This window comes from Anopheles darlingi, chromosome 2 (assembly GCF_943734745.1).
Source record: "Anopheles darlingi chromosome 2, idAnoDarlMG_H_01, whole genome shotgun sequence".
NCBI classification, from domain to species: Eukaryota; Metazoa; Arthropoda; class Insecta; order Diptera; family Culicidae; genus Anopheles; species Anopheles darlingi.
In genome coordinates, this window is record NC_064874.1 from 56,184,110 (window position 1) to 56,200,398 (window position 16,289).

The window sequence follows — 16,289 nt, forward strand, 5'->3', positions numbered from 1 at the left end:
CATCGACGCAACGGTTGCTGCCTCCATCATCACACAGTGTACCAGGACATAGTTGGCCACGGTCGCCGTTGTTGCAACGGTTGCTGCTCTCTTCACGTAGCATCCCAACGCCTAGTTGGCCACGGTTGCCATCGATGCAACGGTTGCTGCCTCCATCATTACACAGCGTACCAGGACATAGTTGGCCACGGTCGCCGTTGTTGCAACGGTTGCTGCTCTCTTCCCGTAGCATCCCAACGCCTAGTTGGCCAGGGTTGCCATCGACGCAACGGTTGCTGCCTCCATCATCACACAGCGTACCAGGACATAGTTGGCCACGGTCGCCGTTGTTGCAACGGTTGCTGCTCTCTTCACGTAGCATCCCAACGCCTAGTTGGCCAGGGTTGCCATTGATGCAACGGTTGCTGCCTCCATCATCACACAGCGTACCAGGACATAGTTAGCCACGGTCGCCGTTGTTGCAACGGTTACTGCTCTCTTCACGCAGCATCTTAACGCCTAGTTGGCCAGGGTTGCCATCGATGCAACGGTTGCTGCCTCCATCATCACACAGTGTACCAGGACATAGTTGGCCACGGTCGCCGTTGTTACAACGGTTGCTGCTCTCTTCACGTAGCATCCCAACGCCTAGTTGGCCACGGTTGCCATCGATGCAACGGTTGCTGCCTCCATCATTACACAGCGTACCAGGACATAGTTGGCCACGGTCGCCGTTGTTGCAGCGGTTGCTGCCTCCATCAGCACACAGCGTACCAGGACATAGTTAGCCACGGTCGCCGTTGTTGCAGCGGTTACTGCTCTCTTCACGCAGCATCTTAACGCCTAGTTGGCCAGGGTTGCCATCGATGCAACGGTTGCTGCCTCCATCATCACACAGTGTACCAGGACATAGTTGGCCACGGTCGCCGTTGTTGCAACGGTTGCTGCTCTCTTCCCGTAGCATCCCAACGCCTAGTTGGCCAGGGTTGCCATCGACGCAACGGTTGCTGCCTCCATCATCACACAGTGTACCAGGACATAGTTGGCCACGGTCGCCGTTGTTGCAACGGTTGCTGCTCTCTTCACGTAGCATTCCAACGCCTAGTTGGCCAGGGTTGCCATTGATGCAACGGTTGCTGCCTCCATCATCACACAGTGTACCAGGACATAGTTGGCCACGGTCGCCGTTGTTGCAACGGTTGCTGCTCTCTTCACGTAGCATCCCAACGCCTAGTTGGCCACGGTTGCCATCGATGCAACGGTTGCTGCCTCCATCATTACACAGCGTACCAGGACATAGTTGGCCACGGTCGCCGTTGTTGCAGCGGTTGCTGCCTCCATCATCACACAGCGTACCAGGACATAGTTAGCCACGGTCGCCGTTGTTGCAGCGGTTACTGCTCTCTTCACGCAGCATCTTAACGCCTAGTTGGCCAGGGTTGCCATCGATGCAACGGTTGCTGCCTCCATCATCACACAGTGTACCAGGACATAGTTGGCCACGGTCGCCGTTGTTACAACGGTTGCTGCTCTCTTCACGTAGCATCCCAACGCCTAGTTGGCCACGGTTGCCATCGATGCAACGGTTGCTGCCTCCATCATTACACAGCGTACCAGGACATAGTTGGCCACGGTCGCCGATGTTGCAGCGGTTGCTGCCTCCATCATCACACAGCGTACCAGGACATAGTTGGCCACGGTCGCCGTTGTTGCAACGGTTGCTGCTCTCTTCACGTAGCATCCCAACGCCTAGTTGGCCAGGGTTGCCATTGATGCAACGGTTGCTGCCTCCATCATCACACAGTGTACCAGGACATAGTTGGCCACGGTCGCCGTTGTTGCAACGGTTGCTGCTCTCTTCACGTAGCATTCCAACGCCTAGTTGGCCACGGTTGCTGCCTCCATCATCACACAGCGTACCAGGACATAGTTGGCCACGGTCGCCGTTGTTGCAACGGTTGCTGCTCTCTTCACGTAGCATCCCAACGCCTAGTTGGCCAGGGTTGCCATCGATGCAACGGTTGCTGCCTCCATCATCACACAGTGTACCAGGACATAGTTGGCCACGGTCGCCGTTGTTGCAGCGGTTGCTGCCTCCATCATCACACAGCGTACCAGGACATAGTTGGCCACGGTCGCCGTTGTTGCAACGGTTGTTGCTCTCTTCACGTAGCATCCCAACGCCTAGTTGGCCAGGGTTGCCATTGATGCAACGGTTGCTGCCTCCATCATCACACAGTGTACCAGGACATAGTTGGCCACGGTCGCCGTTGTTGCAACGGTTGCTGCTCTCTTCACGTAGCATCCCAACGCCTAGTTGGCCAGGGTTGCCATTGATGCAACGGTTGCTGCCTCCATCATCACACAGTGTACCAGGACATAGTTGGCCACGGTCGCCGTTGTTGCAACGGTTGCTGCTCTCTTCACGTAGCATCCCAACGCCTAGTTGGCCACGGTTGCCATCGATGCAACGGTTGCTGCCTCCATCATTACACAGCGTACCAGGACATAGTTGGCCACGGTCGCCGTTGTTGCAACGGTTGCTGCTCTCTTCACGTAGCATCCCAACGCCTAGTTGGCCACGGTTGCCATCGATGCAACGGTTGCTGCCTCCATCATTACACAGCGTACCAGGACATAGTTGGCCACGGTCGCCGATGTTGCAGCGGTTGCTGCCTCCATCATCACACAGCGTACCAGGACATAGTTGGCCACGGTCGCCGTTGTTGCAACGGTTGCTGCTCTCTTCACGTAGCATCCCAACGCCTAGTTGGCCAGGGTTGCCATTGATGCAACGGTTGCTGCCTCCATCATCACACAGTGTACCAGGACATAGTTGGCCACGGTCGCCGTTGTTGCAACGGTTGCTGCTCTCTTCACGTAGCATTCCAACGCCTAGTTGGCCACGGTTGCTGCCTCCATCATCACACAGCGTACCAGGACATAGTTGGCCACGGTCGCCGTTGTTGCAACGGTTGCTGCTCTCTTCACGTAGCATCCCAACGCCTAGTTGGCCAGGTGATTTTGTACGAAAAATGATTTCGTTGGGGAATCGTTTATACGAAAATGATTTGCGTTAGGAATCGTGTCAGCTTACCTTGAGTGTTGCAATCGAAGAGACCGATCCTCTGCTAGCGCAGAGCGATCAGCCTTATCATTTGGTGAGTGCTGAGCCACCCACGCTCTCAGCACTCACCTGGGCCTTTTTCAGCCTGGGCGCATCCGGGTCAACCGCGTGCCCGAAATGACACCTGACGGTTGACCCTTGCCCAGGAGACCACCGCCGCTACAAGATCGTCATCAGAGTTGTAGTTGCGGTGGAGCCCACTTATTCGTGCAGTACACGTTCGTACTGCACCATCCTCCCCCCTTTGGGACGGAGTCGTCAGTCCCAAACGCCTGCTGTAGGCTCGTCGTCCCTATGTCCCGCCGTCGCGGCACGATCGCCGCACGTAGCAGGAACCACAGGATCTGCAGGATCACCGCACGTAGCAGGAACCACAGAATCGTCAGGATCGCCGCACGTAGCAGGAACCACAAGTTCGTCAGGATCGCCGCACGTAGCAGGAACCGCAGGATCGTCAGGATCGCCGCGCGTAGCAGGAACCACAGGATCGTCAGGGTCGCCGCACGTAGCAGGAACCACAGGATCGATGGGCAGGGGAGCTAGTAGACGGACGTTTCGCCGATAGACTCCACTACCTGTCTTCACGTCGGCGACTCGTATAGCCCCGTCCGGGCCAGGGTAGACTCTGATAATGATACCCAACGGCCACCGAGACACGGGAACATTATCATCGCCGATCAATACGATTTGTCCTTCGCGAGCGTTCGGCATTCGTCGAGTCCACTTAGCGGCGCAACGTAATTGCGCCAAGTATTCGGACCGCCATCGAGTCCAAAATTGTTGGGTTAGCCGCTGAACACGCTTCCACCGCGTGTGAATGGGCTCAGCGTCGTCATTTCTCAGCATCGCCGGTGTGCTGAAGGAGGCGCGACCAATCAAAAAATGCGCTGGAGTCAACACCTCGACGTCCTCGGGTGCCGTGCGGACAGCAGTAAGAGGCCTGGAATTAAGGATTGCTGAGATTTGATGCATCAAAGTTTGCATCTCAATCATCCTTAACTGCGCACCGTGGGCGGCGGCTTTTAGCAGTCGCTTGGCCACCTTGATGTTTGCCTCCCATAGACCACCGAAGTTAGGGCTGCGCGGGGGGATGAAGGCGAAGCGCATTCCTTCTTCGGCGACCTTTTCGATGATGCTGTGTTGGAACTCGGCGTTGGTGAAGGCATCGCGTATGCGCTGCAGTTCCCTGGCTGCACCGATGAAGTTGCGACCGTTGTCGCAATGGATTACACTCGGTTTTCCCCGTAGCGACACGAAGCGCATGAGAGCCGAGATGAAGGCCTGCGTGGATTGATCTTCCACTACCTCAAGGTGTACTGCCTTCGTCGCGAAGCAGACAAAGATGCACACGTAGACATCGATGCTGCGATGGCCCTTTAAACCGGGGAGCACCACAAATGGCCCACAAAGATCGACGCCGGTGTGTGTGAACGGTGGCGACGCGTTCACTCGAGGTTCCGGCAGAGGGCCCATTTGTTGAGCGAATGGGCGTGGGCGAGCCTTTGCGCACGGAACGCATCGAGCAAGCACCCCCAACACCGTCCGCCGCAGGTCGCGCATCCAGTAACGCGTTCGGAACTCCGCTATTACCAATGAGACTCCAGCATGGAAGATCCTCTCGTGGATGTCCCGGATCATCACCCTCGAGAACGGGTGGGACTTCGGGACAAGGATCGGCAGCCTGGCGCCGTCGGCAAGTTCCGCATTCTGCAATCGTCCTTGCACGTAGATTAATCCGTTTACGCAAACGGGGTTAAGATGTTGCATGCGTTTCGTCGGTGTGATGCATCCTTTCGTCAGCATCTCATTCACTTCGTTGGGATGGGCGGTCGCCTGCATCCTTCGCAGAATGCGCACTAGGCCATCCTCCAGGTCAGCGTGAGTCAATGGTCCGTACGTAGGGACCAGACCGGGGTTCATTGCGCGTTGCGAGGCCATGCCTGCCTTGAAATTGTTGACCGCCCGTCCAAGCCAGGCGAAGTGTCGGCGTGTTTTCGAGAAGGAGCAGTGGTGACGGTACTGCGAAATCAAGTCGTCGCATTCGGGTCCCACGGTAGCCACGTAGACCGAGGCCTGAGAATGCACTGCTCCTAACTCTGCTGCGACTGCTTCATCTGGTGTTGTTGGTTCAGGGAATGCATCACAGCCCGAGTTCAGAAATGTGGGGCCGTTTAGCCAGAAGGCCATCACTTCTGGACGTATAAGCTTCCTCGCCGAGATCCCACGGGAGATTATGTCGGCAGGGTTAAGCTTGGTGGGTACGTATCGCCAGTCCGCGGTTGCAGTAACCACCTGGATTTTGGCCACTCGGTGTTTCACGTAGACGTCCCACCGAGTGTTGTCGGATCGTATCCAAGACAAAGCTACTTGCGAATCCGACCACCAGTATGTTTCCTTGACACGGGAGTCGAAGGCATCTCGAATTCTCACGTAGAGCTCGGATAACAACAGGGCGGCTTGCAGCTCCAAACGTGGCAACGTCGTCGTCTTCAGCGGTGCTACTCTAGCCTTTGAACACAACAAGCGTGTCGTTTGGTTGCCCTGATTGTCCGTGAAGGTTACGTAGAATACGCAACCATATGCCTTCAGCGACGCATCACAAAATCCATCGATGCGTATAGTGGTCGGGGCACTAGGAGCAGCCATCCGTGGTATGTGCAGCTTCCGCAACAACGGGAGTTGCGTCGTGAATTCGTTCCACTGGTGGACTGACGCGGGAGACACGCAGTCATCCCATGCGAGGTCTTCGCGCCACAGATCTTGCATTATCATCTTGGCCGTGATGATCACCGGCTGCAAGATCCCAACTGGATCATAAAGCTTGGAAATCCTTGCGACGAGACCACGTTTGGTCAGGTTCTCCGCTAGCTGAAGGATTTCGTCGCCTATGACCAGTTGGAAAGTGTCCTCGGTCGGGCACCAGGATAACCCTAACATGCGAACGGCATCGCGGTCGCCGATCTTCACTGGAGCTTCCCGATGCTCCGGTGGTACGTGATAGAGTACATCGTCCATATTCGAGGCCCACTTTCGCAAGGGCATACCGCGGCGAAGCAGCGCTTGTTCCACACCCGAACAGAGGACACGTAGCTCTTCGGATGTGGCGGCACCCAACGACAAATTGTCCACGTAGAACCCATGTCGTATGGCATCTGCGACCGCAGGACTACTGGCACGTACCTCCTCTCCGGCCTCTTGCAGTGCTCTGCATGCCAAGTAAGAGGAGGCTGCCTCACCGTACGTAACGGTGCGCAATCGGTACGTTTGCATCGGCTGGGTACGATGGTCGCGCCACAGGATGCACTGCATCCAAGTATCCTCGTCTGATACCCACACTTGGCGGTACATCTTTGCGATGTCAGCCGTTGCTACCACCGTGTGTAGCCGGAAGTCAAGCCAGATGCGTAACAAATCCGGCTGCAGGACCGGGCCGATAGTTTGGAGGTCGTTGAGTGACACTACTGTGGTCGATTTGGCGCTGGCGTCAAACACCACACGTAGCTTGGTAGTTGACGATTCCGGTTTTACGACGCACGAATGGGGTATAACGTAGCGTACCCGCTTCGCGTCTTCCGGTTCGACTAGTGTCATGTGTCCCAGCTCAATATACTCGCGCATAAATGCGCGGTAGTCGTCATATGTGCTGGAGTGGCGCTCTAGCTTACGCTCGAGTGCTAGTAAGCGCCTGACTCCGTGCTGGTAGGAATCCCCCAGCTCACTCAACTCCCCCCGTAAGGGAATTTTCACTACATATCGGCCGTCCGGCGCCAATGATGTAGTATCGCGGAAAAAAGCCTCAAGTTCCGGTGCTGTAGCCGACGGCGTACCCGGATTCCACGGGAGAGATGCATCCTCAACCTCCCAGAATCGCTCGATGCACTTACGGAGGTCGTCTTCCACTGTGGCCACTCCACATGGGTACGACCTGACCTTTTGGGCAGCGTCTTGACGGAGTAATCCGCCCACTAACCATCCGAACACGGAGTTCTGGATGGTTAGCCCTCGTTCAGTCCGCCCCATTCCTGGGATGAGCGAGGCGAAGTACACCCCGGCGCCCAATATTACGTCAACTGGGCCACTGACGTAGTATGACTTGTCGGCAAGGTCCAAGTCTGTGGGCATACCAGCATTGCTCCCTTTCAGCGACCGATAGGGGAGGTTAGGCAGCTCCGGGATCACGTAGAATTTCACCGGGAAGCTGTGGGTTCCGTCGCAGTTAGCCACCATCGTTTCGCATTCGCGCGTAACTGCGAGTGGCCCGGAAACACCATCCAACTGCAGCCTTGATGGCCGGAGAGGCATCGGCAGCCGTGTCGCTGCGGCAATGGTAATTGCATCAATTTGGCTGCCCGAATCCATAATGCAGCGTACTTGATGCCACTGGCCATCAGCACCTAGCACCCGGGCGATGACCGTCGCTAACAGGGTGGCGATACTGGTCGTAGTGGTATCGTCGTCACGGGAGACGCACGAGGGTGTTCCACGGGAGGATTTGCGGGGGCTGATGGAGCACGACGCACGAGAGCGTTTATCACGGGAGCACGACGCACGAGAGCGTTCATGAGGAGCACTGGAGCTTCTGACACGGGAGCACGACGCACGAGAGCGTTCATCACGGGAGCACGATGCACTGGAGCGAGCAGCACGGGAGCATGACGCACGAGAGCGTTCATCACGGGAGCACGACGCACGAGAGCGTTCATCACGGGAGCACGACGCACGAGAGCGTTCGTCACGGGAGCACGATGCACTGGAGCGGGCAACACGGGAGCACGACGCACGAGAGCGTTCATCACGGGAGCACGACGCACGAGAGCGTTCGTCACGGGAGCACGATGCACTGGAGCGGGCAACACGGGAGCACGACGCACGAGAGCGGGCAACACGGGAGCATGACGCACGAGAGCGTTCGTCACGGGAGCACGATGCATTGGAGCGGGCAACACGGGAGCACGACGCACGAGAGCGTTCGTCACGGGAGCACGATGCACTGGAGCGGGCAACACGGGAGCATGACGCACGAGAGCGTTCATCACGGGAGCACGACGCACGAGAGCGTTCGTCACGGGAGCACGATGCACTGGAGCGGGCAACACGGGAGCACGACGCACGGGAGCGTTTGTCACGGGAGTACGACGCACGAGAGCGTTCTTCACGGGAGCACGATGCACTGGAGCGGGCAACACGGGAGCACGACGCACGAGAGCGTTCGTCACGGGAGCACGATGCACTGGAGCGGGCAACACGGGAGCACGACGCACGAGAGCGTTTGTAGGCACTGGAGCCGAGTCACTGCTCCTCGTTTAAGAGGCTTGCGGAACTGCATAGCATCGTATGATGCTTTTTGCCGCAATGCTGGCACCTCTTCTCCGATACGCAATCGCGAGCCACATGGCTTCGCGAGAAGCAATTTACGCACTTCCCGCGTTCCATGATGAGATTTACCCTTTCCATTGCGGACCGCACACGCATCTCGGGACAGAGATTGCCCTTATGGCCCATCTTGTCACATGCGTAGCACAGCCGACGATCATCTGCCGTTTTCGGCTTAGCGGAAGCCGATGAAGCGGGGCCATCTTTAACGCCAGCCGGATCCCGAGCGATGCACGACTTCGGCTTCGATTGAGCCGCCGCTGGTGCTGTGGTAGCCACGTAGGCTGCCTTGCGCGGTGCTATGGCCGATGCTTGAACCTTGGAGGCTGGGGGGCCACGGGAGGCCGGATCCTTCTGCCTCTTTGGTTCGTAGTAGAGCCGGTTCGCCATAGAATCCAGCTCGTCGCGCAGCTCCTTCCACGTTGGAATGAGCTGCTGGTCGGCCTTTCTGGTAACGCGTGCCAAGCTGTCCTCGTCCAGCTTGGACAGCACTATGCTCACTAGGAACCCGTCCTCCATTGTAGAGGGTGCCTCCTCTGGTTTTCCGGCAACCTGACGGGCTGACGTGATGGCCGTCTCCACCACGTCGATGAGCCGCATCAGGCCGTTCGATGAGGCGCTCGACAGTCTTGGGGCCTCCAAGATGGTACGGAAATGCCCCAAGAAGGCCACTCGCTTCTTATAAAACCGCTCTTGGAGCCTCATCCATGCCTCCTCGAAAGGCATACCAGCCTTTTCGAACGATTCCGCGCTCTGCAAGGCCGGCAGATACCCTGCAAAGCACTGCTGGAGGTACGCGTAACGTGTCGCGTCCTCCTGCCAGCCGGACAGGCGCCGCTCAAAGCGGGACGCGAACGATGGCCAGTCGCTCGGGTCCCCGCCGAACTTCGGCAAGTCAATGCGAGGCAGATGCTCAGGCCTCGGCGCCGGACTTGCCGTCGTCGCGTCCAGCACGGAGCTGGACGCCGTCTCAGCCTTCCGCAAGCGGCCCAGCGCAACCCTCGCCGCTGCGTATGCATCGCAGAATTGGCCGCGGCGTTGAGGCGCACCGGTCTTCGCTTCGAGGCGAGAGAGCACGGCACAGCCCTCCCTATACATGCCCTCCAGCATGTCTGCCTTAATAGGCACCAATTCGTCGTCAAGGTGCCCGGCCTTGGCTTCGATTGTCACGGCCCGCATGGCTTCCTCGAGCGCGGCCAGCTGCCGCGCCCCCTCGTTGGCGGCGGATGGCCTTCCCAGCTCTTGGCTCGTGCCTTGCCGACCACTATCTGTGTTGCCACGAGGCACATCCGCAGCCCGCGGCACCTTTTCTCCACCGGACTTCTGGTCACCAGCTGGCGAATTGGTGATTGGCATTGTTACCGCACTGAAGCACCGTTACTTACACGCGCACGAGAGCGACGAGCGAGAGCGCAACGCAGGAAAAACGTACGGCACGGTAGCACTTAGGGACGTGGGCGCACGGTAGCACTTGAAGAATTTACGAATCCGCTCGCGAATACGGATCACGTCGGGGTCACCAAATGATTTTGTACGAAAAATGATTTCGTTGGGGAATCGTTTATACGAAAATGATTTGCGTTAGGAATCGTGTCAGCTTACCTTGAGTGTTGCAATCGAAGAGACCGATCCTCTGCTAGCGCAGAGCGATCAGCCTTATCATTTGGTGAGTGCTGAGCCACCCACGCTCTCAGCACTCACCTGGGCCTTTTTCAGCCTGGGCGCATCCGTGTCAACCGCGTGCCCGAAATGACACCTGACGGTTGACCCTTGCCCAGGAGACCACCGCCGCTACAAGATCGTCATCAGAGTTGTAGTTGCGGTGGAGCCCACTTATTCGTGCAGTACACGTTCGTACTGCACCACCAGGGTTGCCATCGATGCAACGGTTGCTGCCTCCATCATCACACAGTGTACCAGGACATAGTTGGCCACGGTCGCCGTTGTTGCAACGGTTGCTGCTCTCTTCACGTAGCATCCCAACGCCTAGTTGGCCACGGTTGCCATCGATGCAACGGTTGCTGCCTCCATCATCACACAGCGTACCAGGACATAGTTGGCCACGGTCGCCGTTGTTGCAGCGGTTACTGCTCTCTTCACGCAGCATCTTAACGCCTAGTTGGCCAGGGTTGCCATCGATGCAGCGGTTGCTGCCTCCATCATCACTCAGCGTACCAGGACATAGTTGGCCACGGTCGCCATTGTTGCAACGGTTGCTGCTCTCTTCACGTAGTATCCCAACGCCTAGTTGGCCAGGGTTGCCATCGATGCAACGGTTGCTGCCTCCATCATCACACAGCGTACCAGGACATAGTTGGCCACGGTCGCCGTTGTTGCAGCGGTTGCTGCTCTCTTCACGTAGCATCCTAACGCCTAGTTAGCCAGGGTTGCCATCGATGCAGCGGTTGCTGCCTCCATCATCACTCAGCGTACCAGGACATAGTTGGCCACGGTCGCCGTTGTTGCAGCGGTTGCTGCTCTCTTCACGTAGTATCCCAACGCCTAGTTGGCCAGGGTTGCCATCGATGCAACGGTTGCTGCCTCCATCATCACACAGCGTACCAGGACATAGTTGGCCACGGTCGCCGTTGTTGCAACGGTTGCTGCTCTCTTCACGTAGTATCCCAACGCCTAGTTGGCCAGGGTTGCCATCGATGCAACGGTTGCTGCCTCCATCATCACACAGCGTACCAGGACATAGTTGGCCAGGGTCGCCATTGTTGCAGCGGTTGCTGCTCTCTTCACGTAGCATCCTAACGCCTAGTTGGCCAGGGTTGCCATCGATGCAACGGTTGCTGCCTCCATCATCACACAGCGTACCAGGACATAGTTGGCCACGGTCGCCGTTGTTGCAACGGTTGCTGCTCTCTTCACGTAGTATCCCAACGCCTAGTTGGCCAGGGTTGCCATCGATGCAACGGTTGCTGCCTCCATCATCACACAGCGTACCAGGACATAGTTGGCCACGGTCGCCGTTGTTGCAACGGTTGCTGCTCTCTTCACGTAGTATCCCAACGCCTAGTTGGCCAGGGTTGCCATCGATGCAACGGTTGCTGCCTCCATCATCACACAGCGTACCAGGACATAGTTGGCCAGGGTCGCCATTGTTGCAGCGGTTGCTGCTCTCTTCACGTAGCATCCTAACGCCTAGTTGGCCAGGGTTGCCATCGATGCAACGGTTGCTGCCTCCATCATCACACAGCGTACCAGGACATAGTTGGCCACGGTCGCCGTTGTTGCAACGGTTGCTGCTCTCTTCACGTAGTATCCCAACGCCTAGTTGGCCAGGGTTGCCATCGATGCAACGGTTGCTGCCTCCATCATCACACAGCGTACCAGGACATAGTTGGCCACGGTCGCCGTTGTTGCAACGGTTGCTGCTCTCTTCACCCGATCGCTGCTTGGTTTGCCGCTAGTTAATTTTGCAAGTTATCACAAGCTTCGCTTTTTATGAAAACATAACTTGTTAAGAGAGGCTTTTTCCAAAAAGAGAGGCTTTTTCTTGGTATGGCTTCACTTGATTTCACAGCACACCACTTATCTTGACGCTTAGCGTCGTGGTGTCCGATGCGTAGTCCGCCATCGCGATTCTCCGTCCGCTCGCGTTTTCGCTCAGCCGACGCTCACGCCGAGCGTTCACCTATATCACTCCGTATGCGGAATACGGCGTCCTTGTGTGTTCACGTTACTGGAGGTTTTCGTTCAGCTAAGCCACTATTAGCGGTCCCCACTTTAATCACAACTGTTTGCCGTTTGAAGTTTCATGCTTGCTTTTAACGAAAAAACATAACGTCTTAGTAAATGTTCACTTAATTTCACTTCACTTTGCTTCCACAACTTAATTTGAAGCTTAATTATTTTTTAGTGACTTGGAGATTTTTTAATGTTATAAATATTCACTTGCCCCACGCATGAGGTTTAGTTGCTTCTTTAAATCGTTCAATTGTTTATTAATAGTATAGTGTTTAGTAGTTTAGTATAGTAGTACAAATTAGAGCGACCATTGGAGCGATTAAAAAATCTCCAACTGCCTTGGTCGCGGGCCAGTTGAGAACTCTCTAATCGCTCTGCTCCCTCCTGCCGGTCAGCAAAGTAAGCATATTTGGATATTGTATTGGAATGCTGCAAGAAAAGAACACCTACTGTTGCGAGAGATCTGAACATTTTGCTAGAGAACAGTGGAATAATCAATTATTAATTAAACGTATTAAAGAGAGAATACACACTGTCGCTCATCGGTGCTCGGATTCAACGTTCGCATAAAAAACGTGAAACACCATGCGCCTCCATTGACGGTGATGGTATATAAGTGATGGAGACGCCTGGAGCTTCGTTCAATGAGTGTTCATTCCACGATTCCCTTGATCAGTTGGGTTTAGTATGGTAAAAAAGGTAAAAACAAATTATAGGTCCCAACCATTTACAGTTGCATTAGTAGCTGAAGTAGCTGAAGTAGCGACTGGTAGCCAAGTTATTGGAAGTGGAAGGAGTGGAAAAATTCACAAACTTAAACACGAGTCTATGGTGCTTTTTCCCGTGAGGCGTTAGTTGACGCCTCAGGCGTCAAATTAATTTTGGTTCATTTTCGAGTTCATTATCACCTAAGGAATCACCCAAAACGATCGCTTTTTTGCTGGTGACAGCAAACGTTTTGTTCGGGGAAATAATCGACGAACCTCAAAAAATCGTTTAACACGACTGAGGCGTCAAGTAACGGCTGACGGGAATAGGCACCTTAAACACGGGTCTATTAATTTGTTTCGAGCAAGATCTGTCAAAATCGGTTCTCGACTCGAAAGCCAAATTGATCTTGCGTCAGATATGAATAGAGAAAGCAGAGCAGAATGGAAGAGAACCACGAATTGAACTCAAAATCTAACTCTTCCGGCGTGTGAAATCAATAAAGTGTGCAATGAACCGTCTGATTTTGACACAAGTATGTGCGCAAAGTGAACTGTCGCACCACATAGCGATCAAAGCTATATCATTTCAATCATTGCCATTAAACTAATATTGCATCAAATTGAACCAATCAACCAAATAGCCGCAACAAGATGCTTCATCCGCTTTTGTACACGTGTGTCAAATGACAGAAAGTCATGTAAAACTATAATTTTATACCTACCATATCATACTTACACGGTTTTCATTCAAATCTATGCAACCGTTCTGTCAAATATATACTTACATTCCATAAAAATATATTCAATTCAGTTTCGGAAGAGTAAGACCAATCAATCGACTCCATTATACGAGATTTTCATGGACAGTTTATGTTTTAATTGCAAGATGATAATTTCAATAAACAAGGAATACAAGCAATTACAATAATAATCGAGATATTCTTTACATTTTTACGTTACCTTATCCAAAATGAAATAATGCAATGTTGTATTACTACCAATATTATGACAAAACGACGCGTGATCCTGCTAACATGCTCTATACGTATATTATTCGCTCTATTCATTTCAAACTATGATACCTGTACCAACCTCTGATTCATTCACCTTATCCCAATCATTTCATCCCTTGCGTTCTATCTCTTGCCATTTCATTACTCTCACAATTTGCAGTTCAAGTTGGTTTACAGTTCCTATCTATTGCGTTTTAGTTATCAATTCCTATATTATAATTAATCGAATATCTTGTGCTTTTATCTGCTCCATTTCATCCATTCTGATTCATTTTAGAACAATCCTTCCTAACAACTTTTGTTTCTTCAATGATTTGAATTATATATTTCCTTTCTTTGCCTAATTTCTCTGATTTTTCCTAACTTTTGGTTTTGCGGTACCCTCAATAAACCACATCATCAGCGTTAATCACCAACAATGTCACCGCCACCAACCTTTGCAGCGAAAACCAGGAATGCCAGCACGTCTCTAGATCATCTAAATACAGTTTAATGTAACCATTGTGTTGTTTAAGCTCTCATCCAATTGTATATCCGGTATACTGTTTCGCAAACCATACATTGCGGGATGTTTAGGTAGCTGATATGATGAATTGTTTTCCCTCGTAGCGCAATTAAGCGATAAGTATTTATCTTTGTAGTCACAAGTCAGGAGACCATTGCGCATTGACATCAATCGAGCGATTATTTTTCATCTATTTCTCCACAGTAGCGGAGACGTGACTTTCAAAGTTATTTTTCCTCCCAGTGATTTCCATTTCCAGTGAGTGATCCATTTCACTATTAACGATAATATGCATCATCCGGCTGATGTGTTAATCTGCACTCGTTCAATGTGTGGTTACAGGAACGTGTTGAGGTAATCAATTTCTTCTTTGTTTCTGCCATAATGTGCTTTCGCTGTGATGTTGTGTTTACTTCGGTTTCATCATAACTGCAGAGCATGCTGATCGGTTGGAATTTTGAGCACTTTCATTTCACTTAATCTTCATAATACTTTAAAGCAGCTATGCTCTCGATGTACGTGTTGATGCTGCTTCCAGACTCCCAATCTCCACAATGCTGCTCCACAATAACTGCAGGTTGGCCAATGTTGAATAAGTAATGCAACAATGTTGTCGAAAAGCTTTTTTGGTGATTTTTCGTTGTAGAACGCTATCAGTTGTCATTGAATTCAATCGTATTTCCTTGTCGCAAATGATGAAACGATCGTTTCATGCACGACAATTTGATAATCAAAAGCATTGATACAAGCATAGCATGGTTTTCTTATCGCTAAGATTGGGGCGGATATTTGAAGCGATCAAACTGAGATTTGGCTTAAGGATATAAAATAACCAACGCTCTTCATTTCTATTCCCTACGCTATTCTCCTTATAAAAGTGAGTCAACGTATGTCTTAATATTATTTATAAAACGTATAGTATTTTCCTCATGCTGATTCCCATTGTAGAAGAAACTGTTTCCAATCGATGCTCTGCCATAATTGAGAGGGTTAACCTGAAGTTGATGGAGTATCACACGCGGCGTAGAATTGGACCTCCTTTGAGCCTTGATTCATTCTGTGAAAATAATAATAAAGGAAACGCGTAAATTTCTTGAAAAATGTACACTCAAGCAGATCGCAACTGTGAAAACAACAAAACACATACCTGGAGATTAGATGAATCGTAGTCGATACCTTTTCATTGGTAGGTTGACATTCTTTTCGTTGTTTCATGGATGCCGCGAAGGGTTTTCTGTTGTTGGCAGTTGAGGCAGGTTTCACATCTTGGGTGATGCTGGCTCGCTTTGCACGACTCTTGTTGAGGTTGAGGTACTTTAAAGTTGCCGTTACATTGTAGTTTCCATTACATTACATAATCTTTTGTTCTGTGGTTCTTGTTGTTGATGTGAATGTCATTTCTTTACAATGTTTTGTTTGCGATTAATAACATTAATTCAGATTGGTAATGTTTCAAAATAAAATTCTCTCTTCGTTCGTACGCGTCGTGAATTTCTGAGACTTTTTTGTGATATGTTTTTACATTAATGATTGTAAAAAGAGAGCAAAACCGATTGTACAAAGTTAGGTTCTAGCTTATCTATTGTATTGGTATTCGTTCGTCTTTGGTCATTCAAGGGACAACATTAAATTGCATAACAAATCCAAGCTTCTTTGTTCAAACGTCACTAGGCTTGTGTTATGTTAAGGAAGGCACTATTGCTCAGAAAAGATCTAGTTCATTTTATCAACTGCTAGAATTCTTTTTGGAATGGTTTGCTCTTAGGTACCTAGTAAGTAAATAGAGTAAGTGTGTGGCCATGTTTGGACGATTCTTGATGAATTTGATATTTACTTAAGCAGGAAGTGCTTCTCGTTCTAGAAAGATTCGAATTGTGAGATTGTGTGCC

The 16,289-nt window shown here is 52.2% G+C and overlaps 1 protein-coding gene across 1 annotated transcript; it reads right to left on the reverse strand.

The window, feature by feature from the left end:
• Positions 1-3,364: 3,364 nt before the first annotated feature.
• LOC125959349 (uncharacterized) lies at positions 3,365-9,835 on the reverse strand. Its single transcript, XM_049692170.1, has 2 exons — positions 8,526-9,835; positions 3,365-7,607 (listed from the first exon to the last, which is right to left on the reverse strand). Exons 1-2 carry the CDS (start codon positions 9,833-9,835, stop codon positions 3,365-3,367), a joined length of 5,553 nt encoding a protein of 1,850 aa, XP_049548127.1.
• Between the last annotated feature and the right edge of the window lie 6,454 nt (positions 9,836-16,289).